Here is a 26,787-nt window from a genome sequence, read left to right as displayed (position 1 = left end):
ATACCTATGTGAGAATGCTGTTCATCGACTACAGCTCGGCATTCAACACCATAGTACCCTCCAAGCTCGTCATCAAGCTCGAGACCCTGGGTCTCGACCCCGCCCTGTGCAACTGGGTACTGGACTTCCTGACGGGCCGCCCCCAGGTGGTGAGAGTAGGCAATAACATCTCCACCCCGCTGATCCTCAACACTGGGGCCCCACAAGGGTGCGTTCTGAGCCCTCTCCTGTACTCCCTGTTCACCCACGACTGCGTGGCCACGCACGCCTCCAACTCAATCATCAAGTTTGCGGACGACACAACAGTGGTAGGCTTGATTACCAACAACGACGAGACGGCCTACAGGGAGGAGGTGAGGGCCCTCGGAGTGTGGTGTCAGGAAAATAACCTCACACTCAACGTCAACAAAACTAAGGAGATGATTGTGGACTTCAGGAAACAGCAGAGGGAACACCCCCCTATCCACATCGATGGAACAGTAGTGGAGAGGGTAGCAAGTTTTAAGTTCCTCGGCATACACATCACAGACAAACTGAATTGGTCCACTCACACAGACAGCATCGTGAAGAAGGCGCAGCAGCGCCTCTTCAACCTCAGGAGGCTGAAGAAATTTGGTTTGTCACCAAAAGCACTCACAAACTTCTACATATGCACAATCGAGAGCATCCTGGCGGGCTGTATCACCGCCTGGTACGGCAACTGCTCCGCCCACAACCGTAAGGCTCTCCAGAGGGTAGTGAGGTCTGCACAACGCATCACCGGGGGCAAACTACCTGCCCTCCAGGACACCTACACCACCCGATGTCACAGGAAGGCCATAAAGATCATCAAGGACATCAACCACCCGAGCCACTGCCTGTTCACCCCGCTATCATCCAGAAGGCGAGGTCAGTACAGGTGCATCAAAGCTGGGACCGAGAGACTGAAAAACAGCTTCTATCTCAAGGCCATCAGACTGTTAAACAGCCACCACTAACACTGAGTGGCTGCTGCCAACACACTGACACTGACTCAACTCCAGCCACTTTAATAATGGGAATTGATGGGAAATGATGTAAATATATCACTAGCCACTTTAAACAATGCTCCCTTATATAATGTTACTTACCCTACATTATTCATCTCATATGCATACGTATATACTGTACTCTATATCACCGACTGCATCCTTATGTAATACACGTATCACTAGCCACTTTAACTATGCCACTTTGTTTACATACTCACCTCATGTATATACTGTACTCGATACCATCTACTGTATCCTGCCTATGCTGCTCTGTACCATCACTCATTCATATATCCTTATGTACATATTCTTTATCCCCTTACACTGTGTATAAGACAGTAGTTTTGGAATTGTTAGTTAGATTACTTGTTGGTTATTACTGCATTGTCGGAACTAGAAGCACAAGCATTTCGCTACACTCACATTAACATCTGCTAACCATGTGTATGTGACAAATAAAATTTGATTTGAAAATGCAAATTAATTACTTAAAAATCATACAATGCCAGCTTTATGCATTTTCGCCATTATTATTACAAAGTAGGTGTTCTGCTGTGGACATGACCACTGAAATAAAACTCACCCACTGAAATAAAACTCGTTGACGAGACTGCACCAATTTAACCACTGTTTGAACCATGATTTCGAACCCTCGCGGGAATTTGATTCGTACCCCTTCCAAATCTCGTGATTCTGTGTATCGGAGGAAGACGTGGAAGTGCAAAAAACATATATAGGTAAAACCATATTTTTTTGTTTTGTTTTAGATAAATCCACCCCAAGACGCCCGTTTTAGAAAGGTAATACATAGCTATGCTTGGAATGTATTTATCAAAATATACTTGAAAATGTGGGTTGTTTGCTAGCTTAACGTTAGCTTGCTAGCGTGATCCGGAGGTTACTAGGCCTTGTCTTGTATCAACATTGCACATTCTCTGTATGGTTTCGGTGGTTTACATTATTTGAATAAACTAACTAACTACAACATGTATTGTTGGAGAATAACTTAGCTAAGCTTGTTATCCTGAAACATCCTTACTCCAGCTTTTTGGCTAACTAGTTGGTACAGTGCTAGTTAGCAGCTAGCAATTATTTGTTTAAGTCTCGCCAGGACTGTTTGACGTTAGTTAGCAAACTAAAATTAATGTGTTTTTCAACTCAGTCTCTTAATTAAGAGGAGGCTGCTGCTCCAAGAATGTCGGACAGTGAGGACAGCGACTTCTCTGACAACCAGAGTGAACAAAGCAGCGAAGCCGAGGAGGTGGACAAAAATGAGGCAGAGGTAAGCTAGCGAACAAAGTTCTGGCTAAAACTGCATACTAGCAAACAACATTAAGCCGCCTTATCTAACTAACGTTCGTTAGTTAGCTGTTAGCAGGTTGGTCACAATCGTAGCATTGTAATTCGTGTAAGATAGGGTTTTCAACACCGTTACACACACAATAAATAAAGACCAAAGTAATGTAACAAGCAGCTAGCTATCTGTTACAGCACAGCGCTAACCCCGGGCTATCCAAAGTAGCTAGCCTGGCTGTGCATGGATGGACCTTGCACAGTTGAATGGGTGGGTGGAACAGATACACCTGTGCATGCATGGCCTTCAATTTTCTACTGTATCCGAATAGATGCTAACAAATATCCTAGGTTGGCTCCAAATTGACATTGCAAGTTTCACTGCATTTGACATAACTTGTGTGTGGTTTGAATGTTTCCCCCTAAATAGGAAGATGGGCAGGCAAGTTTATCTGGCAGTGATAAGGCAGCAGAAGAGGAAGGGGAAGACTTGGCAGATGAGGAGTATGACGAAGAGGAGGAAGAGGACGATGATGACCGTCCCAGAAAGAAACCCAGGCATGGAGGTTTCATCTTGGATGAAGCCGGTAAGCCAAATCTTCACTCTAATAATAGTTGTCCACATGTTCTTGCTCACCAGAAGGTTTTCATTGAATCTATCTGAAATTCTCCCTTTCCCTTTGGTTTGTTTAGATGTGGACGATGAGTATGAAGATGAAGACCCGTGGGAGGAAGGTGCTGAGGATATTTTGGAGAAAGGTGAGGTCACACATGCTGCCTTGTTTGAGGATATCTAACACCTAAGAGGGAGTTATGAATGAACAACGTTGGGGGTAGTTGTCTGTTGAGGAGGACTCAGTTCATGAACTTTGTTGCGTTTAAATTATTAGAAAATAACTTTCCTATGGGTGGTGTGCAGATGCTTAGGCATGATGGATTAGTCTGTAGTATTGTTTGGATTCCAGAAGGGACGAGAAGCATTACAAGTACAATCAAAACATCTAAGCCCAAATTATTATATGTGAGAGTATTGACTGTGTTATACCTGCGCTAATAATTCCTTTTCTTGTGCATGCCTCCTTCAGTTAACGGTAAATCAATTCCAGATTTTCTGCTGTCTGTTTTCCTTGTATCTAATTAAATTGATTAGTTATATCTCATTCAACAAGTCACATTATGTTATAACTCCACCCACATTTCCGCACTACTGCACATCTAACGGAGCACAGACGGCAAATACATTATTGGGAACTCCTATAGTAACTGGACTACCTGTATGAAGTAATACATTAGAGTATTGTATTTGACAGCTGTGACCTATTTACTAGTCAGGAAAATATTGTAGAAATGTTGTTGGATGGTATGTTAACCTGACACCAGCAGAGTTATGACTTGTCAATAATCTGACCATGGTGTTCTAGGCACTTACATGATCAAAGAGGGAACCAAATGTGACCATTTGCCTGAAATGCTACCTGTTAGAAGAAAGCTAATATATGTGTGAATTAGCTAACTGATATTGTTTAAGCTTTTTGTGGCACATCAATCAGCCATATCACAAAGACTCACAATCATCCACAATACAATTATCCATAGTCTCATGTGCCATTTGGTCTAGTCTTATATCATCATTAATGTTTATTTTTTCCTTTAATTTGTTCCTACCTGTGCACTTGCCACTCTGTGTGCACATGACAATCTCATTTGGTTCTTAATGTGTGTTCCTCCCTCTACCAAAACCTGGCTGGCCTGGAGCAGAGGAAGCTGAGGGTAAGTGTTATCTATCTTCTTCCAATAGGAAAAAGACCCACCTAGCACTTGCGGCTAGATATACAGTGCATTCGGGAAGTATTCAGACCCCTTGACTTTTTCCACATTTTGTTACGTTACAGACTTAATCTAAAATGTGATCCTCCATAATGACAAAGCAAAAACAGGTTTTTAGAAATGTTTGCAAATGTGTATATACAGTTGAAGTCGGAAGTTTACATACACCATAGCCAAATACATTTAAACTCAGTTTTTCACAATTCCTGACATTTAATCCTAGTAAAAATTCCCTGTCTTATGTCAGTTAGGATCACCACTTAATTTTAAGAATGCGAAATGTCAGAATAATAGTAGAGAATGATTTATTCAGCTTTTATTTATTTCATCACATTCCCAGTTGGTCAGAAATTTACATGCACTCAATTAGTATTTGGTAGCATTGCCTTTAAATTGTTTAACTTGGGTCAAATGTTTCTGGTAGCCTTCCACAAGCTTCCCACAATAAGTTGGGTGAATTTTGGCCCATTCCTCCTGACAGAGTTGGTGTAACTGAGTCAGGTTTGTAGGCCTCTTTGCTCGCAAACACTTTTTCACTTCTGCCCACAACTTTTCTGTTGGATTGAGGTCAGGGCTTTGTGATGGCCACTCCAATACCTTGACTTTGTTGTCTTTACCCCATTTTGCCACAACTCTGGAAGTAAGCTTGGGGTCATTGTCCATTTGGAAGACCCATTTGCGACCAAGATTGAACTTTTTGACTGATGTCTTGAGATGTTGCTTCAGTATATCCACATAATTTTCCTACCTCATGATTCCATCTATTTTGTGAAGGGCACCAGTCCCTCCTGCAGCAAAGCACCACACAACATGATGCTGCCACACCCAGTGCTTCATGGCTGGGATGGTGTTCTTTGGCTTGCAAGCCTCCCCCTTTTTCCTCCAAACATAATGAAGGCCATTATGGCCAAACAGTTGTTCGTTTTTGTTTCATCAGACCAGAGGACATTTCTCCAAAAAGTACGATCTTTGTCCCCATGTACAATTGCAAACCGTAGTCTGGCTTTTTTATGGCGGTTTTTGAGCAGTGCCTTCTTCCTTGCTCAGCAGCCTTTCAGGTTATGTCGATATAGGACTCGTTTTACTGTGGATGTAGATACTTTTGTACCTGTTCCCTCCAGCATCTTCACAAGGGCCTTTGCTGTTGTTAGGAGACACGTCCTTCCTGAGAGGTATGACGGCTGCGTGGTCCCATGGTGTTTATACTTGCGTACTATTATTTGTACAGGTGAACGTGGTACCTTCAGGCGTTTGGAACTTGCTCCCAAGGATGAACCAGACTTGTGGAGGTCTACAATTTTGTTTTCTGAGGTCTTGGCTAATTTCTTTTGATTTTCCCCATGATGTCAAGCAAAGAGGCACTGAGTTTGAAGGTAGATCTTGATGTCAATTAGCCTGACAGAAGCTTTTCCAAGCTGTTTAAAGGCATGACTTAGTGTATGTAAATGTATTTTCCACTGGAATTGTGATACAGTGAATTATAAGTGACATAATCTGTCTGTAAACAATTGTTGGAAAAATTACTTGTGTCATGCACAAAGTAGATGTCCTAACTAGAGGTCGACCGATTATGATTTTTGAACACCGATACCAATTATTGGAGGACCAAAAAAGCAGATACCAATTAATCGGCCGATTTTATAAATAAAATATATATATATTTCTTAAAATGCATTTGTAATATTGACAATTACAACAATACTGAATGAACACTTATTTTAACTTAATATAATACATCAATAAAATCAATTTAGCCTCAAGTAGATAATGAAACATGTTCAATTTGGTTTAAATAATGCAAAAACAAAGTGTTGGAGAAGAAAGTAAAAGTGCAATATGTGTCATGTAAAAAAGCTAACGTTTCAGTTCCTTGCTCAGAACATGAGAACATATGAAAGCTGGTGGTTCCTTTTAACATGAGTCTTCAATATTCCCAGGTAAGAAGTTTTAGGTTGTAGTTATTATAGGCCTATTTCCCTCTATACCATTTGTATTTCATTAACCTTTGACTATTGGATGTTCTTATAGGCACTTTAGTATTGCCAGTGTAACAGTATAGCTTCCGTCCCTCTCCTCGCTCCTCCCTGGGCTCGAACCAGCAACACAACGACAACAGCCACCACATCGAAGCAGCGTTACCCATGCAGAGCAAGGGAAACAACCACCCCAAGGCTCAGAGCGAGTGAAGTTTGAAACGCTATTAGCGCACGCTAACTAGCCAGCCATTTCACTTCGGTCACACCAACCTAATCTCGGGAGTTGATAGGTTTGAAGTCATAAACAGCGCAATGCTTGATGCACAAGGAAGAGCTGCTGGCAAAACACACAAAAGTGCTGTTTGAATGAATGTTTACGCGCCTGCTTCTGCCTACCACCGCTCAGTCAGTTACTTAGATGCTTGTATGCTCAGTCAGATTATATGCAACACAGGACACGCTAGATAATATCTAGTAATATCATCAACCATGTGTAGTTAACTAGTGATTATGATTGTTTTTTTATAAGATAAGTTTAATGCTAGCTAGCAACTTACCTTGGCTTACTGCGTAACAGGTAGTCTCCTTGTGGAGTGCAACGAGAGAGAGGCAGGTCGTTATTGCGTTGGACTAGTTAACTGTAAGGTTGCAAGATTGGTTCCCCGAGCCGACAAGGTGAAAATCAGTCTTTCTGCCCCTGAACGAGGCAGTTAACCCACCGTTCCTCTGCCGTCATTGAAAATAAGAATGTTCTTAACTGACTTGCCTAGTTAAATGACCACAGGTGGACTCCAATCAAGTTGTAGGAACATCTCAAGGATGATCAATGGGAACAGGATGCATCTGAGCTCAATTTCAAGTCTCATAGCAAAGGGTCTGAATACTTATTTAAAAAAAGGTATTTCTGTTTTTTATTTTTAATACTAAAACAACTTTTTTTGCTTTGTTGTTGTGGGGTGCTTGTAGATTGAGGGAAACATTTAATCAATTTTAGAATAAGGCTGTAGTGTAACAAAATGTGGAAAAGGGGAAGGGGTCTGAATACTCTCCGAATGCACTGTAGGTGTAGGTTCATAAAATACCACTTGTTTGAACTGAAGGAAACTTTTACGTTCAGTCTTATACATTGAATTGTTTTTTGTTTGATTTATGAGTCTGCTTTACTCTTCAGTGTCCAACATTGACCATGTGGTCCTGGATGAGGATAACTCTGGTTCCCGCAGGCTGCAGAACCTCTGGAGGTAATTTGTTCTAATGGGCTACGAGTGGCTAGGCTTCTTTCCATTGATATTTCAGTTGTTACTATGCAGAGCTGTGTTCTTGAAGTCTGACATTTGAATGTTTGGATGTTTCAGAGATTCCAGAGAGGAGGCCTTGGGCGAATATTACATGAGGAAATATGCCAAGCAATCCGGAAATGAGTGAGTATTTTCACAGTAGTAATCTGTCGAAATAGTTGGCCCAAATTTGTTTCAAAATTGATTTGACTTGTTATCCCCTTGACTGAAATATTGTTTTTGATTCCCTTTAGTTTTCCCGGGGGTTCTGAGGAACTGTCTGATGACATCACCCAGCAGCAGTTGCTCCCTGGTGTCAAGTATGTATCACTTCACCAAAATGGGAAATAATAAATAAATAAATACTTTTTCTCAATTTTTTGGTATTATATTTTCTTTTTCAAAGGGATCCTAATCTTTGGACAGTCAAGTGTAAGGTATGGAGCTAATATTTTTGTGTAGGTAGACATCTAGAAGTTCAGTACACAATTATACTTTTTCCCCCTATGTCATGCAACATTATTTTGCCATTACAGATTGGGGAAGAGAGAGCAACTGCCATTGCCTTGATGAGGAAATTCATTGCCTATCAATTCACAGAAACGGTATGTCCCCGCCCTCATTCTCTGCATGGATATGTTCCATGTATTAAGATGCTAATGTTTGCATTTAGTGTTTTATATGATTGATCGATTGATAGCCTGTACATCTCTTGTAGATCAAAAATAAAATTGGAGCTTTGACAACCTGTGAAACTGTTTTAATTTCCTATACACCATTTCTACTCAGCCCCTCCAAATCAAGTCGGTAGTGGCTCCCGAACATGTCAAAGGTTACATCTATGTAGAGTCGTACAAGCAGACTCACGTCAAAGCTGCAATTGACGGAATAGGCAACCTGAGGATGGGCTTCTGGAACCAGCAGATGGTTCCCATCAAGGAGATGACAGACGTCCTCAAGGTGGTCAAAGAGGTGACCAACCTCAAGCCCAAGTCCTGGGTCCGACTCAAGAGAGGCCTCTACAAAGATGACATCGCCCAGGTACGCATGAAACACATCGTGGAAGACAAAGGTGTGACATGTATTTTGAAGACATAGGTAAATATCCTTATCATATTCTTGAAACATACATATATTCTCCTCCTTCAGGTGGACTATGTGGAGCCCAGTCAAAACACGATATCGCTGAAGATGATTCCCAGGATAGATTTGGACAGAATCAAGGCCCGGATGAGCATGGTAAGCAACAGCAGCACTCTGTCACCACCTGTTTACTCACCACCCTCCACTTTGATATCCCCTGACACTCTTCTTGTTGTCTGTCTCCCAGAAAGACTGGTTTGCAAAGCGGAAGAAGTTCAAGAGACCAACCCAGAGACTCTTCGATGCAGAAAAGATCAGGTACAAAGAAACATGTCTTAAAGACCATCATTATTGGGGATTTGATTACGCTATCCTAAATGGGTAAGATCGTTGCCTCAGTTACTTCCTGACTGTGTTTTCTTCCAGGTCACTTGGTGGGGATGTCAGCCATGATGGAGACTTCATGATATTTGAAGCTAACCGCTACAGCCGCAAAGGGTTCCTCTTCAAAAGCTTTGCCATGTCTGCTGTGGTAAGACGACCACGTTGCCTCAATACCACTGTTTTATTGGCCATTTGTTGACAACCCTATAGGGAAAAACGGGGCAGAAAAGTGGTCTTCGTTATCTTTTATCGTCTTTTACAGATCACTGAAGGAGTGAAACCCACTCTGTCGGAGCTGGAGAAGTTTGAGGACCAGCCAGAAGGCATTGATCTCGAGGTGGTGACTGAAACCGCAGGTAACAGCCACTTCTAAAGCATATTCAGGACATGAGATTTGGTATTTACTTTCTGGTTTTCATTTACATGTGTATCTGTTTTTGTAAGAGACATGTCTTGTTGTGTGACCACAGGTAAAGAGCGTGAGCACAACCTCCAGGCCGGGGACAATGTGGAGGTGTGTGAAGGGGAGCTGATCAACTTGCAGGGCAAAATCCTGAGTGTGGATGGCAACAAGATCACCATCATGCCCAAGCATGAGGACCTCAAGGTAATGGCAAGCGCCAAACAGGCGACTACATTGGGAGGACATTTCACATTCGTCCTACTAGATTTGGGCCTAAATTCAAATTGTTTGGAAACACGTTCACATTGGTTAGAATTGTCAAAACAGTACATAATGTTCTGTAGGTTTTCAACAGAATTTAGTGCAGATATTCTCATGCCCTAAAGTAAGATATTCAGTCTACATGTTGTTGAAAGCAACACAAAGGCAAGGACCCTGGGTCAAGCCATTACAAGCCAAATTCTTGTTTTGCATAGGAATGATGTGTTGTTATTTATTATTCTAGCCACATGAATTGGAATTTAATGAGAACTACCTCTATAAACCAGGGGTGGGCAATCAACGGAGGGACTACATTTTATTTATTTTTTAATCTTTAAAAAAGTAATACATTTAGGACCGATATTTGTCAAAATCGGCATCAATATGCATTACATTGATAAAATCTTTGCAGTTTTGGAAACGTTAGACTGTGTTCTTTCCAAAGCTGTCAATTCTATGCATAGTCGAGCATCTTTTCGTGACAAAATATTGCGCTTAAAACGGGCACGTTTTTTTATCCAATAATGAAATAGCGCCCCTATAGGCTTAACAGGTTAAGTATGTAGTATACAGTATGTTAGTATGGGTATTCGAAAACATCTAATGAATGACCCGGGGTCAAGCGGTTACAAACCAGGGCCCAGATTCACAAAACCTTAATAAGATTCTTCTTAACTGCCATTTTTTCCTTAACTATATGAAGAAAGTTCAAAGTTGCTATTCCTCAATTAAGTTTTATTTTTTCCCTATGTTTCTTCCTAATAAAGAAAAGAAAATAGGATTCTTATGTTTTAGGATTTGTTATTGGAAATGTACTTAACTTTAGGACAGCTAAACCCTTGTCTTCTAACAACTGGATATTTTTGTAGCCATTAACGTTTTGTTACGCCAATGCCACAGACAAAGTTGGCTACCGGACATTTTAAATACAACAAGAAAACAAATTAAATGCACGTTATGAAGCTAGCTAGTGTTAAATAGCTAGAGTTAGCCAAGTTCTTCTTTGCAAATTGACAAGCTAACTTACCGGTCACACAGTCCTTCTACCACCGTCTCTCCAATCATGGACAACACCTTCTCCTCCAGCTGGTCCACGTGAATGGTCGATACCCCCCCTCCAGTCTTCTTCTACTCCCTGCTTCTGTCAGCTCCCTTCTTAGCTGCCAACTTGATGCCGGACCACTTTTTTTACAGCGTCACTGTCCCTTGCCATACCCCCGATGGCAGAGACAGAATTGTCTTCTCTCGGCCATCCTCTTTTTTGGTCTCTGCAGTGACCCGCAGTTATCGAGTCTCCCCAACAGCAAAATTTCCCTGCTGCTATTTTCTCGAACCATGTCGTCAAGCTCTTGTTTGCTGAAGATTTCTTGCACTTTCCTTGGTTTTCCATTTTTATTTGTGATATAGATAGTCTTATGGCTATAATCTGGGGGGGGAAGTGTTTTTGTTTATAGTTTGCGAGCCAAAAAATAATAATATATATTTATTCTCGAGACCATAAAGCAGATTAATACATGGAAATATCTACACTTCATTATAGTGGGCCAAAGCCTATGTTCCCTGTCACATAGGCTTATTTATTGGTTCCAAGCACGTCACTAATGTCAATGCCACAAAGAAGATATTTCCGAAGTTCTTAGGAAAGATATTTACGAAGCTCCTAAGAACTATGAATTCCTAAGAACATTTTGAGGAATTGCACTTATGAACTTCTTATTTTTTTCCTTTTAACTTCTTAGGTATTTTTCTTTAATGTTTTGTGAGTCCGGTCCCAGATTCTTTTTTGCATAGGAAGGGTCAGGTGTCGAGGTCGACCGATTAATCGGAATGGCCGATTTCAAGTTTTCAAAACAATCGTAAATCGGTATTTTTGGACACCGATTTGGCCATTTAAAAAAAAAAAAAATGTACACCTTTATTTAACTAGGCAAGTCAGTTAAGAACACATTCCTATTTTCAATGACGGCCTTGGAACGGTGGGTTAACTGCCTTGTTCAGTGGCAGAACAACAGATGTTTTACCTTGTCAGCTCGGGGGTTCAATCTTGCAACCTTACAGCTAACTAGTCCAACGCTCTAACCACCTGCCTTTCGTTGCACTCCACGAGGAGCCTGCCTGTTACGCGAATGCAGTAAGAAGCCAATGTAAGTTGCTAGCTAGCATTAAACTCATCTTATAAAAAACAATCAATCATAATCACAAGTTAACTACACATGGTTGATGATGTTATTAGTTTATCTAGCATGTCCTGCGTTGCATATAATCGATGCGGTGTGCATTCGCGGAAAAAGGACTGTCGTTGCTCCTACGTGTACCTAACCATAAACATCAATGCCTTTCTTAAAATCAATACACAGAAGCATACATTTTTAATCCTGCATATTTAGCTAAAAGAAATTCAGGTTAGCAGGCAATATAAACCAGGTGAAATTGTGTCACTTCTCTTGCGTTCATTGCTCGCAGAGTCAGGGTATATGCGATAATAATAAACGTTTTGTTTCCGAAATGATAGTTTCCGGATTCGACCATATTAATTTCTGTGTGTTATGTCATAATTAAGTCTATGATTTGATAGAGCAGTCTGACTGAGCAATGGTAGGCAGCAGCAGGCTCGTAAGCATTCATTCAAACAGCACTTTAGTGCGTTTTGCCAGCAGCTCTTCACTGTGCTTCAAGCATTGAGCTGTTTATGACTTCAAGCCTATCAACTCCCGAGATTAGGCTGGTGTAACCGATGTGAAATGGCTAGCCAGGTAGTGGGGTGTGCGCTAATAGCGTTTCAAACATCACTCGCTCTGAGACTTGGAGTAGTTGTTCCCCTTGCTCTGCATGGGTAACGCTGCTTCGAGGGTGGCTGTTGTCGATGTGTTCCTGGTTCGAGCCCAGGTAGGGGCGAGGAGAGGGACGGAAGCTATACTGTTACACTGGCAATACTAAAGTGCCTATAAGAACATCCAATAGTCAAAGGGATATGGAATACAAATGGTATAGAAAGAAATAGTCCTATAAATACTATATTAACTACAACCTAAAACCTCTTACCTTGGAATATTGAAGTCTCATGTTAAAAGGAACCACCAGCTTTCATATGTTCTCGTGTTCTGAGCAAGGAACTTAAACATTCGCTTTTTTACATGGCACATATTGCACTTTTACTTTCTTCTCCAACACTTTGTCTTTGCATTATTTAAACCAAATTGAACATGTTTCATTATTTATTTGAGGCTAAATGGATTTTTATTTATGTGTTATATTAAGTTAAAATAAGTGTTCATTCAGTATTGTTGTAATAGTCATTATTACAAATACATGTAAAAAATAGGCCAATTAATCGGTATCGGCTTTATTTGGTTCTCCAATAATCGGTATCGGCGTTTAAAAATCATAATCGGTCGACCTCTAGTCTGGTGGTATTTATTAGTCAAGCCACATAAACTGGAAGTTAGAGAGAAATACCAGCAACATAACATCAGAGCATGATGAAGACATTAGGTTTCCCAGAAATGTGGGACGGATAGAATTACAGGATCAACACATTCACGAGGCAACCAGACATTCCCACTGTGTTCTGTTCATTCTCAACGGCACTGATGCAAAATAATGGTTTGTCATTAATGCCTGGTCTGTGTGCAGGATCCTCTGGAGTTCCCGGCCCACGAGCTGAGGAAGTACTTCCGTATGGGTGACCACGTCAAGGTGATAGCAGGCCGCTACGAGGGTGACACCGGCCTCATCGTACGTGTGGAGGAGAACTTTGTCATCCTCTTCTCTGACCTCACCATGCACGAGGTAAGCAACGTCACATTATTGGACTCTGATATCAACGTTTGTTATAATGATGTTTTTGCTTATTCCCATGTAACTTCAGTGAACCATTATCGATGTTACGTGGGTGTGTGTGCTCTACAGTTGAAGGTCCTGCCCAGGGACTTGCAGCTGTGCTCTGAGACGGCATCAGGGGTAGATGCTGGGGGCCAGCACGAGTGGGGGGAGTTGGTCCAACTGGACCCCCAGACCGTGGGAGTTATTGTCAGGCTGGAGAGGGAGACATTCCAGGTTGTTATCTTTAATCTTACAGAAATAATCAGGTTCAGATCTAGGCAAACTTAACATTCTTTCATAAGCGATTGGGTATGTGGGCTTAGAGTCGTGCCTGCTGGAAAGATGTTTTGTCCCATTTCATCTGTTCTTGGAATGGGTACTTGTGTGATATTGTGCAATTTTACAATTGGTTCCTTATGTAACGTATATTAAATTGTGACCGATGAGCCTAAATCCCTGAGAATCCCTATAGGGCTCACACATGTATTCCTCCTCTTCTCCCCAGGTCCTCAACATGCATGGCAAGGTGCTGACAGTGCGTCACCAGGCAGTGAATCGACGGAAAGACAACCGCTTTGCCGTGGCACTGGACTCTGAGCAGAACAATATCCACGTCAAAGACATCGTCAAGGTCATCGACGGGCCACACTCGGTAAGATTCACGACCACAGTTCTGCTTTCTGTAGGTCTAAACTCATAGAAAATGTATTTCTCAACTCCAGCTATAGTAGGGCCCTATAAAATCAATGCGGACGGAATCACGGAATCCAGACATTAAAACGTAATTCAACAATATTTCAAAATGTATATGTTGGTAGGAAATCAAATAAACATATTGAACTTATTAGAACACTTTATTAATTTGCCTAAGATTATCATAATACATTGACAAAATGCATCAGTGATTCTTACTTTCTGAAGAGTCAACACAGAATTGCCTCTATCTGTGAGTGCGTTTGTCTACAGCACCACTTTGTGTAGCCGTTAGCGATGATGCTAATGAGAACTGGGTTCTGGTAGATGGAAAAGATTTCCAAAAAACCTTAATTAAATGTTAACTACAAAGTAGTCTGTCTACTTGGCAGAATAATCCTAATTATTTGCATCATTCTAGTGTCGAGTTGTTTAGCAAAGTCTGCAATCACACGTGCGCTATAGAAACACTGCTAACCAAAAGTATTTTGCCGTTAAAGAGCATCTGTACCCAAAAATGAAAATTCCTTAGATTTTCCCCAGACGTTAAATGTGGTTTCCTGATGTTATTTAAGCCTTGTTGTGGACTTAGAACGTACAATGTTGTTTTTGTATCCTGATTTTTAAAGAGTGCGAGGATCTGAAAACTGGAAAATGTCATTTGGGGGGAAACTAAACGGAATTAAGCAAAAAATGTAAAATTTTCTAGGGCTCTACTATTGGCCTCCATCTAGGTTTGGCTACTGTACTTTCAAAGCTAGTTTCTTCCCTCATTAACACATTTGTAGCAGTTGGCTTGAAGAGCCTTTTCATGCTCAAAATGGGACTGTATGTTGAGTTTTAGGCCATATTGCCCCATCTCGAGCTGTTTTTCTATTTGCACGAGGTACGATTAGCATGAATAGATTGTTAGCATATAAGTGGTGTGTGGTTTGTTTGCCAGGGGCGTGAGGGGGAGATCCGCCACATTTTCCGAGGCTTTGCCTTCTTGCACTGCAAGAAGCTGGTGGAGAACGGGGGCATGTTTGTCTGCAAGACACGCCACGTGGTGCTGGCCGGGGGCTCCAAGGTCAGTCTCCCACTCGCTTTCACCGCATCACCACTTTTACATCACGTTCAAGTCTTCCATCTACTCTTAACCTTCTCCAGTCGGACCCATCGGAGGTGTTGTTGACATCTGATTCTTCCATTCTTTGGCTATAGCCCCGAGATGTCACCAACTTCACTGTGGGAGGTTTCGCGCCTATGAGTCCACGCATCAGCAGCCCTATGCATCCAGGTGGTGGTGGTGAGTAGAGTACAGCTCAGCTCACAGAGATCATGTGTTGATAGACCCAGTCATCATAAACTGTTTATTGCACAGCTGTTGTTCATTTGTAGATATTAGAGAACGGACTCTTAGTGCAGGATACAACACTAAACTACTATCAGGCCAGAAGTCTTAAACAACCCCTGTCCTCTCCTTCAGGCCAGCAGCAGAGGGGCGGTGGAGGTGGAGGACAGATGGGGCGTGGCCGGGGCAGGAGGGACAACGACCTGATTGGACAGACCGTCCGCATCTCCCAGGGACCATACAAGGGTAATGCTGCGTTCATAACATCTCGTAAATTAGTAAATATCAACTTACAACTGTGAAAAATCTGCTTGAACACCTCTTCTGGTAATTACTAGTGGAAAACACATTTATCATCTCTGAGCTCCGACTTCTCCCACATGCTGAAATCTGACATCGCATACTATTGAAATGATCTCAGTAACAGCATTTTCGGCGGCAAATGCAACAGAAAAATATAATTTTATTTCTAATTATTTATTTTTTTAATAAACAATAGATATTTCTAACAATATAATTTGTTTGAGAGCCTGATACGTGTACTTTCAGTTTATGGTTGACGCAGCTTGTTTGCCATTAGCCAATCTGAGTTCTCAATGAGTTCAAAGCATGTGAATACACACTAGTTTCTCAGTTTATGTCACATGGGAACCAGACAGCGTTATCTTCTGCCATAGAATGAACAATAGGCACGTTTTGCAGAAGATGCTGTTGCACCATGGGTGTTTGAGTTCCAACACTTAATCCTTCTTATTCACATTGGGGTATCTTTTGGCTTAACCGTTGCCATTATTTCTCAGGGTATATTGGAGTGGTGAAGGACGCCACAGAGTCGACAGCCAGAGTGGAACTGCACTCGACATGCCAGACCATCTCTGTGGACCGACAGCGTCTCACCACAATGTTTGTTCACATCACAGATATATTACAGTGATATATTGTGAATTCAGTTTTATATTAATGCAATATTTCACCTTTTAAGTGTTATTGAGTGTTGACGTGTTTTTGTTATGTTCAGGGGAGCCAAGAGGCATGGAGGAATGACTTCCACCCACGGACGCACCCCCATGTACGGTTCCCAGACCCCCATGTACGGGACAGGCTCCCGTACCCCTATGTACGGCTCTCAGACCCCCTTACACGATGGTGAGACGCACACCCCCACCAAGGGAATACCTCTATGGACCTCCGTCAGAATATATACCCCCATGACCTGCAGTATAGCTTGTTCTCATTGTGGTGATTCTTGTTCCCCACAGGGAGCCGTACTCCTCACTACGGCTCGCAGACGCCGCTGCATGATGGGAGCAGGACGCCGGGGCAGAGCGGAGCGTGGGACCCCAACAACCCCAACACACCGTCCAGGTAGGCTACACGTCCTGGCAGCCTGGAGGCCCAGCTTGTGTTGTATAGGGCTCTCTCTGTCATGTCAAAGCAAAGTGTCTTTGTCATATGCCAACCATATGGGTGTGTCCACAAGTACAATGAAAATAGAGTTCTTGCCAGCTCTCCTCAACAATGTTTCAGCTACAGAAAAATATTCAATGAAAGATTAGTAGAAAAAATAAATGTGTGAAAGTCCCTCATCAGTCTATGGTTGAGAAGGGTTTGTTGGTCTTGGTCTTTTGTGTCAAAGTTGAATACAGCTCTTGTCTGTACTTACTACAGATCCTGAGAAGATGTTTCCCTAATAGGATGATTTTTTGGAAGCAGTCTTTAACCTGTTCCTCTGGTTTCAGGGCGGATGACGACTATGAGTTTGGTTATGATGACGAGCCCTCCCCGTCCCCTCAGGGCTACGGGGGCACGCCTAACCCCCAGACCCCCGGCTACCCAGAGGTGCCGTCACCCCAGGTCAACCCCCAGTACAACCCCCAGACACCAGGCACCCCAGCCATGTGAGACACACACACACACACACACACACACACACAATATTTTTGTTTGTTTCCTGTCGTCTTCAATGTCTCTAGGCCCCTTTTACAGTGGCGATCAACTGCTCAATGTGGATTTGATTTTCTCTGTCCTAGCCAAGTCCACTGTGTGTGTGTTCCTCAGGTACAACACAGAACAGTACTCGCCGTACGCTGCCCCCTCCCCACAGGGCTCGTACCAGCCCAGCCCCAGTCCTCAGAGTTACCATCAGGTGGCACCCAGCCCAGTGGGCTACCAAAACACACACTCACCAGCCAGCTACCACCCCACCCCCTCACCCATGGCATATCAGGTAAGACCCACCATGCTTGACATTAGCTTTTTAACCACTTAGTAGGATTTTTTTAATTTTTTTTTACTTAACACCATTTCTACGTCACTGATGCAAGGAACCATTTTACAAAATAAAATGAATGTATCAGACAAATGTATTCAAGCCTGTCTCAAAATACAACACTGCCCCTTCAAGGCTCCCCTGGAGGATGGTGGGCCACGCCTGGTAGCCTATGAAAATATTGGAACATAACCATCACAACCAAATACATTTTATGTCTTTTATAAAATAATTCCCTCTAGTGCTTGAAATTAAGGGCGTCGTCCCTGGGACGAGAAAACATGACAAATCCCCCCCCAAAAAAACTTTAAAGCAATAAGGCTGATGCAAGCGATCAAACCGTTCAGCTTAAAATGTTGATGGCTGTAGGCTACACATGAATATTCCAAAGTGCAATTGGTGGGAAAACACCGTTCTCAAAAGCACACCGCACTCACAAGCGTTTTCACGTGACAGAGAATATCCATTAGAAATGAAGATGGGGGATCTAAAGGTGCAGCAACTAGCATGGGTTACTAATATGACCAGGATTGTGCCTTTTGGCTGCTTGACAATAACACAAGTTAAATTGGAAAACAATGGAGCATAGGACTAAGCTTCTTTGAAACAAGTTAAGACATGCTTCATCAAATCACATTAAACTTCCAGGTTTTAAACAATTAAGTTTATTGTTAAATGGTTTTTAAAATGTTGACCGCATTGCTCAGATTCAAGTTGGGTGATGTGCAAAAAGCACTGTCCTTCACTCTCTTGTGATGACTTGTGCCCGTCAACAGAATCAAGCCTTTAGGCGTTCATTTTTATTATCCTTCCTTATATTTGTCAAACATGACTGGTGTTTAGCCTATATTTATCTAATTAGAAGTGTCATTAAAGTTTGGCAAAAATGTTTGCCACCTCCCTCATGTCAGCATCGGTTTGGCCATGAAGCTGTAGCCAATCTGCATATCACCTCCACTTTGGATATGTAAGCCTTTTTCTTTATTCATGTACAGTACCAGTCCAAAGTTTGGACACGCCTACTCATTCAAGGGCTTTTATTTTTACTATTTTCTACATTGTAGAATAATAGTGAAGACATCAAAACTATGAAATAACACACATGGAATCATGTAGTAACCCCCAAAAAGTGTTAAGCAAATCAAAATGAGGCCTCCCGGGTGGCGCAGTGGTTAAGGGCTGTGCCAACAGAGACTCTGGGTTCGCCTAGCGTCGTCCGGGTTAGGGAGGGTTTCGCCAGTAGGGATATCCTTGTCTCGTTGCGCACCAGCCACTCATGTGGCGGGCCGGGCGCAGTGCACGCTAACCAAGGTTGCCGGGTGCACGGTGTTTCCTCAGACACATTGGTGCGGCTGGCTTCCGGGTTTGATGCACGCTGTATTAAGAAGCAGTGCGGGTTGGTTGGGTTGTGTATCGGAGGACGCATGACTTTCGACCTTTGTCTCTCCCGAGCCCGTATGGGAGTTGTAGCGATGGGACAAGATAGTAGCTACTAACAATTGGATACCACGAAATTGGGGAGAAAAAGTGGGTACAATTTAAAATACAATAAAAATATTAAAAAAATTAAAACATCAAAGTAGCCACCCTTTGCCTTGATGACAGCTTTGCACACTCTTTGCATTTCTGGACTTAGTCTTTTACCAAATAGGGTAAAATACTACCACTCCTACCTTGTCACAATACAACTAATTGGCTCAAATGCATTAAGGAAGGAAGGAAATTCCACAAATTAACTTTTAAGAAGGCACACCTGTTAATTGAAATGCATTCCAGTTTGACTACCTCATGAAGGTGGTTGAGAGAATGCCAAGAGTGTGCAAATCTGTCAAGGCAACGGGTGACTACTTTTTTGGTTACTATATGATTCCATATGTGTTATTTCATAGTTTTGATGTCTTCACTGTTATTTTACAATGTAGAAAATAGTAAAAAATTAAGAAAAACCCTGGAATAAGTAGGTGTGTCCAAACTTCTGACTGGTACTGTATATGAAAAATAGATTTGAATATTATTCCATTGTTGGCTTCTCTGATCAAATTCTGATTGGAGTAATTGTTTGAAATAGTTTTTGTCAATTTGGACAACTTAAATCTACACAGAGTTTACAAAATATCCGTGGCGGATGAATATCTCTTTCCGTGACGGACTGACCAGGTGAAATCATTGATCCCTTAATTGATGTCACTTGTTAAATCCACTCCAAACAGTGTAGATGAAGGGGAGGAGATGGGGTAAAGAATGATTTGAAGCCTTGAGACAATTGAGATATGGATTGTGTATGTGTGCCATTCAGAGGGTGAATAGGCAAGACAAAAAAAACATATGTGCCTTTTGAATGGGGTATGGTAGTAGGTGCCAGGCACAGCGGTTTATGTCAAGAACTACAACACAGTTTCCTGTGTATCAAGAATGGTGCACCACCCAAAGGACATCCAGCCAACTAGACACAACTGTGGGAAGCCTTGGAGTCAACATGGGCCAGCATCCCTGTGGAACACTTATGACACCTTGTAGAGTGCATGCCACAACGAATTTAGGCTAAGGGGTTATATTCTTCTTGTCCAACCTTTTTTTGCGGGGGGGGGCTGGGTTAATGTCGAGCCCTGCCACACACGTCATATTTCCCAGACATCTGTCTCTAGTATTTATTTCTCTTTAAGGTTGATGCAATATGCAGTTGTAGCATTCAGTGTGTTGACATTGTGTGGGCTCATTCTTTCCCGCTAAGACTTTGTTTATAAAATGTAAGGTCTTGCCAGGGGGAATTTCTTTTAGGGTCAAACGCGTTTAAATGCTGATCTGTATCCAGTTTCCCAAAAGGCTAATAAGTTCCCTAGAACTCTTGTTAATTACTGACAGCCTCCACTATTCTTGTGGTCCAGATGCGTTCTTTCCCTTCTGTGTTACCTTATACTTAGTTCTCTGCTAAACATATAATCAAGATATTTATCCGTCTCTTTGACTGCTGATAACTTCAACGAAGTTCACTATAAATACAACTGTGCCAATGTCTTTGCAATTGATTCAAACAAGTGTAGGCTAAGTTGAACTGGGATGTCTGCATTAAAAGATGAATACAGTAGGCTACATAGGCTTATATATTGAAATCAATTTCATGTTCAATCAAGTTCTGTTGCTAATTTTTAAATACTGCCTAGGTCTGTAATTATTGTCTTAATATATATGATATATATGACCCGTTCCAAGTGTGTCAGAAGTTTATATACACTCAATTAGTATTTGGTAGCATTGCCTTTAAATTGTTTAACTTGGGTCAAACGTTTCGGGTAGCCTTCCACCAGCTTCCCACAATAAGTTGGGTGAATTTTGGCCCATTCCTCCTGACAGCTGGTGTAACTGAGTCAGGTTTGTAGGCCTCCTTGCTTACACATGCTTTTTCAGTCCTGCCCACAAATATTTTACAGGATTGAGGTCAGGGCTTTGTGATGGCCACTCCAATAAATTGACTTTGTTGTCCTTAAGCCATTTTGCCACAACTTTGGAAGTATGCTTGGGGTCATTGTCCATTTGGAAGACCCATTTGCGACCAAGCTTTAACTTCCTGACTAATGTCTTGAGATGTTGCATGAATATATCCACATAATTTCCCTGCCTCATGATGCCATCTATTTTGTGAAGTGCACCAGTCCCTCCTGCAGCAAAGTACCCCCACAATATGATGGTGCCACCCCTGTGCTTCACGGTTGGGATGGTGTTCTTCAGCTTGCAAGCCTCTCCCTTTATCCTCCAAACATAGGGATGGTCATTATGGCCAAACAGTTATATTGTTGTTTCATCAGACCAGAAGACATTTCTCAAAAAAGTACGATCTTTGTCCCCTTGTGCAGTTGCAAACCGTACACTGGCTTTTTTATGGCGGTTTTGTGGCTTCTTCCTTGCTGAGCGGCCTTTCAGGTTATGTTGATATAGGACTCGTTTTTCTGTGGATGTAGATACTTTTGTACTTGTTTCCTCCAGCATCTTCAAAGTCCTTTGCTGTTGTTCTGGGATTGATTTGCACTTTTCGCACCAAAGTACGTTCATCTCTAGGAGATGGAACGTGTCTCCTTCCTGAGCAGTATGATGGCTGCATGGTCCCATGGTGTTTATACTTGCGTACTATTGTTTGTACAGATGAATGTGGTACCTTCAGGCATTTGGAAATTGCTCCCAATGATGAACCAGACTTGTGGAGGTCTACAATTTTTTTTCCTGAGGTCTTGGTTGATTTCTTTTGATTTTCCCATGATGTCAAGCACTGAATTTGAAGGTAGGCCTTGAAATACATCCATAGGTACACCTCCAATTAACTCAAATGATGTCAATTAGCCTATCAGAAGCTTCTATAGCCATGACATATTCTGGAATTTTTCAAGCTGTTTAAAGGCACAGTCAACTTTGTGTATATAAACTTCTGACCCACTTGAATTGTGATACAATTTTTGGAAAGAATTACCGAATTGCCAAAACTATAGTTTAACAAGAAATTTGTGGAGTGGTTGAAACGCTTAGGTTAGAGTCATTAAAACTAGTTTATGTAAACTTACGAGTTAAGTGTTTTCCTTTAAGGTGTCTAAGTAAGATTTGAAAAGAAAACTGATCAGAGAGCAGCCTTTTATTTGATCCCATCAGTATGGACACATGCTCCAACAACTATACTATGTTCTCTCTGCGTGGTGTTTTGAAAAATGAGCGTTACGTCTTCGGCTGCTGTAGGAACGATGCGTCGGGTAAAACACTCTTAAGCCTAAGTTCCATCGCAAGAATCCCGGTTTTGATCTTTGTCTCCTACTGTCGACCCAGGCCAGTCCGAGCCCCAGCCCGGTAGGCTACAGCCCCATGACCCCCGGCGCCCCCTCCCCGGGCGGCTACAATCCCCACACCCCCGGCTCCAACATCGACCAGACCTCTTGCGACTGGGTCACCACCGACATCCTGGTGCGCGTTAAAGACACCTTCCTGGACAGCCAGGTGGTTAACCAGACAGGCATCATTCGCAGTGTCACGGTGAGTAGCAAAGATCACACCACCTCTCCACGTTGTTATTATTATATATTGTTATTATAGTATAAACACATAGGAGAACGGTTAAATTAGACCCCACCCCCCCAGGTTAGACATATAGGGGATCTCATGTCTCATTCGAGGGGGCTGAGCCCCCCTTTACCTGTCTTAACCATGTGTTACGTTGATGAGTTTGTTCTATCAAACACATCATGAATGCTCTGAACCATGTACTCCATCGATGACCTGATGCATCTTGTCCTTCCTCAGGGTGGCATGTGCTCCGTCTTCCTCCAGGACACAGAGAAGGTGGTGAGCATCTCCAGTGAACACCTGGAGCCTGTCACCCCAACTAAGAACAACAAGGTAAGGCTTCTTCTCAAAACAACACCCCTTTTGAGCTCACAGGGGTCTTGGGAAACTGGGCAGTGCATAGATGCATGGTTCTTTGGGTTCATAAGGCCCTGGCTGCTCATGGTGTGTTGTCTTCTCTCCAGGTGAAGGTGATTCTAGGGGAGGACCGCGAGGCCACGGGGATCCTACTGAGTATCGACGGGGACGACGGCATTGTAAGGATGGAGCTGGATGACCAGCTGAAGATTCTCAACCTCCGCTTCCTTGGCAAACTGGAGCTCTGAGCCATCACACCCCAACCTCACGCCCTCACTGCAAAGCAGCGTCACTCAAAACAAGCAGAATATGTTCACTATCAAAGATTAAAGTGAGATTTTTTTTTCTCATTTAGTCAAATGTGTGGTCTTAGTGAAATCCCATCGGTTTTTAGTGCTCTGTGATTGTAATTTTTTGTCTATTGCTTTACATTTTTGGTTTAGAAACTACCTTTTGGGTGAGAGTATACTATGTCAATAAATGTGAACTGTTTCAATGTGTGGTGTCTTTAAAAACATTGCATTTTGTATATAGGTAACAATAAGGTGCTTTAAAATACGCTTAAAGGGTTTTGTCATTTTTGGGGTCATTTTTTTTTTAATCTCCAAAAGCATGTTTTGCAGAAGAAAAATACTGAAAGAACATGAATTGGCTGTATACTAAATGAGTGCCTTAATGTAATCTACCGCAAAGATGTGAGCCCTGCAATTCAACAACTTGCTTATCGTTACGTTAAGCCAGCAGGCATGGCAGCCCGGTCTGTGGTGAGGGCAGACGTAACACTAGTCACAGGGCTGGTGTGGGTGGTCGTGGTTTATAGGGAAGTAGAAGACGGGGGAGTCATGAGGACAGGGGTGCCAGAGCTGGGTAGGTTGAGGTTCAGTTCCCTGGTCCTCTTCGTGAAGACATCCAAGGGTGAGGTTTTGAGACAGTGGGATCTTCACCTGGACCAACACTTCTCGTCCCTGAGGGAAGTGATGGGTTATTCCATTTACACAGCCACAAATAAACAATGTTTCTCTACAACCAATCTATTTGAAGCATCAACGCTATTGCCGAATTACACAAGGCAAACAGACAACACTCAAGTGGTGATAATGTATGGTTTGGTACAGTACTACGGTGATGCTTTAGCTTGTTCACAGATTTGTTTGTGCTCATGCCTATTTCATTGCTGACCTTGTCAAGCCAAACGGTTTGGAATGATGGCACAGACAGACTGGCCCTCAGGCTAGGGATGCTTACCTTTTCATTTATACACTGAATCTGGACACCGGGGTCATCTCCAATGACTGGGGCCAGTGCATGTTTGACTTCATCGCTCTGAACAGGTGGCAGAACAATGCAGTAGTAGACTTATTCAGCTGGAATTCCTCAAGTTTCATCCTACTTCCTCATGAAAATGTTTTATGTTAAAAGGTAATTGCTTTTTTTTGTCATAAATAGGAATCGTTTGCCATGTTCTCAGGGTTTCTCTTTTTTAATGTTTCAGATCTCAACCAAACAAGTTCACTTAAGTGGTTATATATTATAAGGCACCTACTGAAACCTATGCTGCAAAAATACAAGATTATTGAATTACACTGTTTATAGCCTTCATATCCTTATTTGGATGCAGTGTCTGTCTACATCCAAATAAGGGTACAGGAAAATCATAGTTTAATTTCTGTAAACCTTAATACCAATAGCTGTATTTTAATCCTTCCCCAAGGTGATGGGTATTACCTACCCGATAAGACTGGTTACAGGAGGGCTTGATGCCTGCATCCTCTAAGGCTCTGAACAATAGGTGGAGAACAGGTAGCTCAGCCAGAATAAAAATGCAAGCTGTCAACACAGGTTTGACGATGTGTAATGGTGAAACAGGCAGGTTAGATGTGTGAATGTGATCAGTGGGGCTGACCGTTCAATATCGAAGCGCTCGCGTAGTTTCAGACATATTTGGAAGTAACGCAAAGGAGAGTTCATGCCCTCCACACAAGCAGCACAGGAACCATGTTTGATCCATTCATCTTTCCTGTTGGAGAAACACATGCACACTTAGTGACATGCTCTATTATGTACCTGTAACACATAACCAACATTCTGTTAACCGGAATACAGTAGTAACTAATATTCTGTGGCGACCTCTGACTATTTCCATTCAATCTAACGGAGAAAATAATGCTACATTGTATAACAGACGGTGGACAGGTAATATTAAAAGCTGAAGAATCACATTTGTAAGAAGACCTCAACTGGGTTGGGGTCAATTCGAATTAAAGCCAGTCGATTCAGGAAGTAAACCGACATTCCAATTCAATCGTTTAAAAAAGGGCATATATTTTTAACGACTTCTCCATGACCCGAAAGGAGAAGCTATTTAGGTGATAAATTGACCCACATACTGCCTCTTACCAGAAGAGAAAACTGGAGTGGGTCTTGAGTAGGGATGGCCAAAGTTGAGAGAGTTCAGGGTCCAGCTCCTGAAAGAAAGAGGGATCTCTGCTGAACACATGGATTCTTCATTGTCCTTCGATGGTGACTGTAACCGGAGACGAGTTTTACCTTGAGGTCAGAGTGGAATATTGGCCAGCAGCGGCAACATGTATGAGCTTTCAAAGGCCTAGGTAAAAAAAAATATTTAAAAATGCTGATATGAATTGGCATTCTCATTCAGTTTATTAAGATCAGTCAAAATGTTTTATTCTGATGGGGAATAACAAATCAGTTGATATATATCATTAATTTTAATGTACCAGTCACACATTTAGCCTTTAAGATTAAATAAATAAATGATAATACCACAGTCCATGGATGGTCCAGTTCTGGATGTTTGGAGGTATTCTGCATTGAGATGAATTCTTTAGACCCTGTGCAGAGTTAGATTGAGTTAGAATAACAGGAATGGGTGATGTGCTATGGAGAAGTGGTTAAACTCACCAAACAAAAGCTCCCAGGCCACTGCAGAGTCAACTTCAAACACTGCCATGTACAGAACCTGGGAGAGATGGAATGATTCTGTATCCTAATGCCCAAGACTATTTAATATTTCAACATAACAATACGTCACACTCAAGTATACTTGTCCAAAAAGATAATAGTCAAAAATCGACTTGCAATATAAAAGCAGTTTTAAATTGAAAAGTCTACATTACACCATTGGATTGGAGTATTTACAATGCAAGATCCTTATCTTACTTTTCCGGAGGGCCTGCTGTGCAGTGGTCAGACTCCAGGGTGAGGGTAAGGACAGTGACCAAGGCCACCATGAGCAGCCCTGACATATTTACTCGATTCTAGGAGTGAGTGACATAAAACATATGTTGGCTACAATTGTTTGTCGGGAAAAAGTCTGAAATGTGTTGCTCTCGTAAACATTAAAGAAACCGCAAATGTGTCGATTCCTAGGAACGTCATTGTAAATGATGCGCTAACAACTTGTGTTCGACGCCAGTCGAGCGTCGAAGAGGCATCGTACATTTCACATGGGCATGCCTTACTGTCGAGTCTACACTTTGCTACTTCTTATCTTCGTTATCACCTCTAACTACAAACAAGGACAGCTAGAGACATACATGTATTGCCTATAAACATCACATTTACAAAAACCCTATAGTACAACTATGAGACTTTAATACATCTGTTATGAGACTTACCAGAGACAGTGATCATGTGCGACTGATCTATACTGACAGTTCTCTGCAAATGTGGGGAAAAAATAAGCTAAACCAGGTGTTTGTCTGTTTTCATGATCACAGCTGGGGAGAGGTGAGACAA

General features: G+C 42.1%; 2 protein-coding genes across 5 annotated transcripts; one reads left to right on the top strand and one right to left on the bottom strand.

Annotated features, from left to right (window-relative positions):
• The first annotated feature begins 1,686 nt into the window (after positions 1-1,686).
• Positions 1,687-23,528, top strand: LOC139385626 (transcription elongation factor SPT5). Of its 3 annotated transcripts, none has more exons than XM_071130847.1 (30): positions 1,687-1,747; positions 2,173-2,292; positions 2,734-2,890; positions 2,997-3,062; positions 4,059-4,073; positions 7,278-7,347; positions 7,462-7,527; positions 7,638-7,703; positions 7,790-7,820; positions 7,920-7,988; positions 8,173-8,424; positions 8,533-8,622; positions 8,714-8,784; positions 8,893-8,998; positions 9,113-9,206; positions 9,321-9,457; positions 13,148-13,303; positions 13,424-13,570; positions 13,842-13,988; positions 14,973-15,098; positions 15,233-15,317; positions 15,498-15,608; positions 16,163-16,265; positions 16,381-16,508; positions 16,622-16,727; positions 17,102-17,260; positions 17,421-17,589; positions 22,438-22,641; positions 22,909-23,004; positions 23,136-23,528. In XM_071130847.1, the coding sequence occupies exons 2-30, from the start codon at positions 2,206-2,208 to the stop codon at positions 23,274-23,276; spliced, it is 3,255 nt and encodes a 1,084-aa protein (XP_070986948.1). In that variant the 5' UTR covers positions 1,687-1,747; positions 2,173-2,205; the 3' UTR covers positions 23,277-23,528. The 3 variants fall into 3 exon arrangements, with proteins under 3 accessions (XP_070986948.1, XP_070986949.1, XP_070986947.1); XM_071130848.1 differs by having other exon boundaries at positions 1,692-1,810; positions 4,062-4,073; XM_071130846.1 differs by having other exon boundaries at positions 1,692-1,810.
• A 77-nt stretch (positions 23,529-23,605) lies between these two features.
• Positions 23,606-26,719, bottom strand: LOC139385627 (ribonuclease T2-like). Of its 2 annotated transcripts, none has more exons than XM_071130849.1 (10): positions 26,667-26,719; positions 26,209-26,306; positions 25,951-26,008; positions 25,813-25,880; positions 25,576-25,633; positions 25,426-25,493; positions 24,932-25,045; positions 24,758-24,806; positions 24,274-24,351; positions 23,606-23,993 (listed from the first exon to the last, which is right to left on the bottom strand). In XM_071130849.1, the coding sequence occupies exons 2-10, from the start codon at positions 26,292-26,294 to the stop codon at positions 23,811-23,813; spliced, it is 762 nt and encodes a 253-aa protein (XP_070986950.1). In that variant the 5' UTR covers positions 26,295-26,306; positions 26,667-26,719; the 3' UTR covers positions 23,606-23,810. The 2 variants fall into 2 exon arrangements, with proteins under 2 accessions (XP_070986950.1, XP_070986951.1); XM_071130850.1 differs by having other exon boundaries at positions 25,816-25,880.
• Between the last annotated feature and the right edge of the window lie 68 nt (positions 26,720-26,787).

Source organism: Oncorhynchus clarkii, chromosome 27 (assembly GCF_045791955.1).
Source record: "Oncorhynchus clarkii lewisi isolate Uvic-CL-2024 chromosome 27, UVic_Ocla_1.0, whole genome shotgun sequence".
Classification (NCBI taxonomy): Eukaryota; Metazoa; Chordata; class Actinopteri; order Salmoniformes; family Salmonidae; genus Oncorhynchus; species Oncorhynchus clarkii.
This window is presented reverse-complemented; position numbering and strand designations above follow the sequence as displayed.

Excerpts from the sequence above, each read along its gene's own strand:
- LOC139385627 (XM_071130849.1), bottom strand. The coding sequence starts at position 26,294 with ATGTCAGGGCTGCTCATGGTGGCCTTGGTCACTGTCCTTACCCTCACC. Across the intron at positions 24,807-24,931 it reads GAGCGCTTCGATATTGAACG|AGCCTTAGAGGATGCAGGCA; the intron begins GTCAGCCCCACT and ends CCTATTGTTCAG. Across the intron at positions 23,994-24,273 it reads TTCAGTGTATAAATGAAAAG|GGACGAGAAGTGTTGGTCCA; the intron begins GTAAGCATCCCT and ends CACTTCCCTCAG.
- LOC139385626 (XM_071130847.1), top strand. The coding sequence starts at position 2,206 with ATGTCGGACAGTGAGGACAGCGACTTCTCTGACAACCAGAGTGAACAA. Across the intron at positions 7,989-8,172 it reads CCTATCAATTCACAGAAACG|CCCCTCCAAATCAAGTCGGT; the intron begins GTATGTCCCCGC and ends ATTTCTACTCAG. Across the intron at positions 8,999-9,112 it reads GCTTTGCCATGTCTGCTGTG|ATCACTGAAGGAGTGAAACC; the intron begins GTAAGACGACCA and ends CGTCTTTTACAG.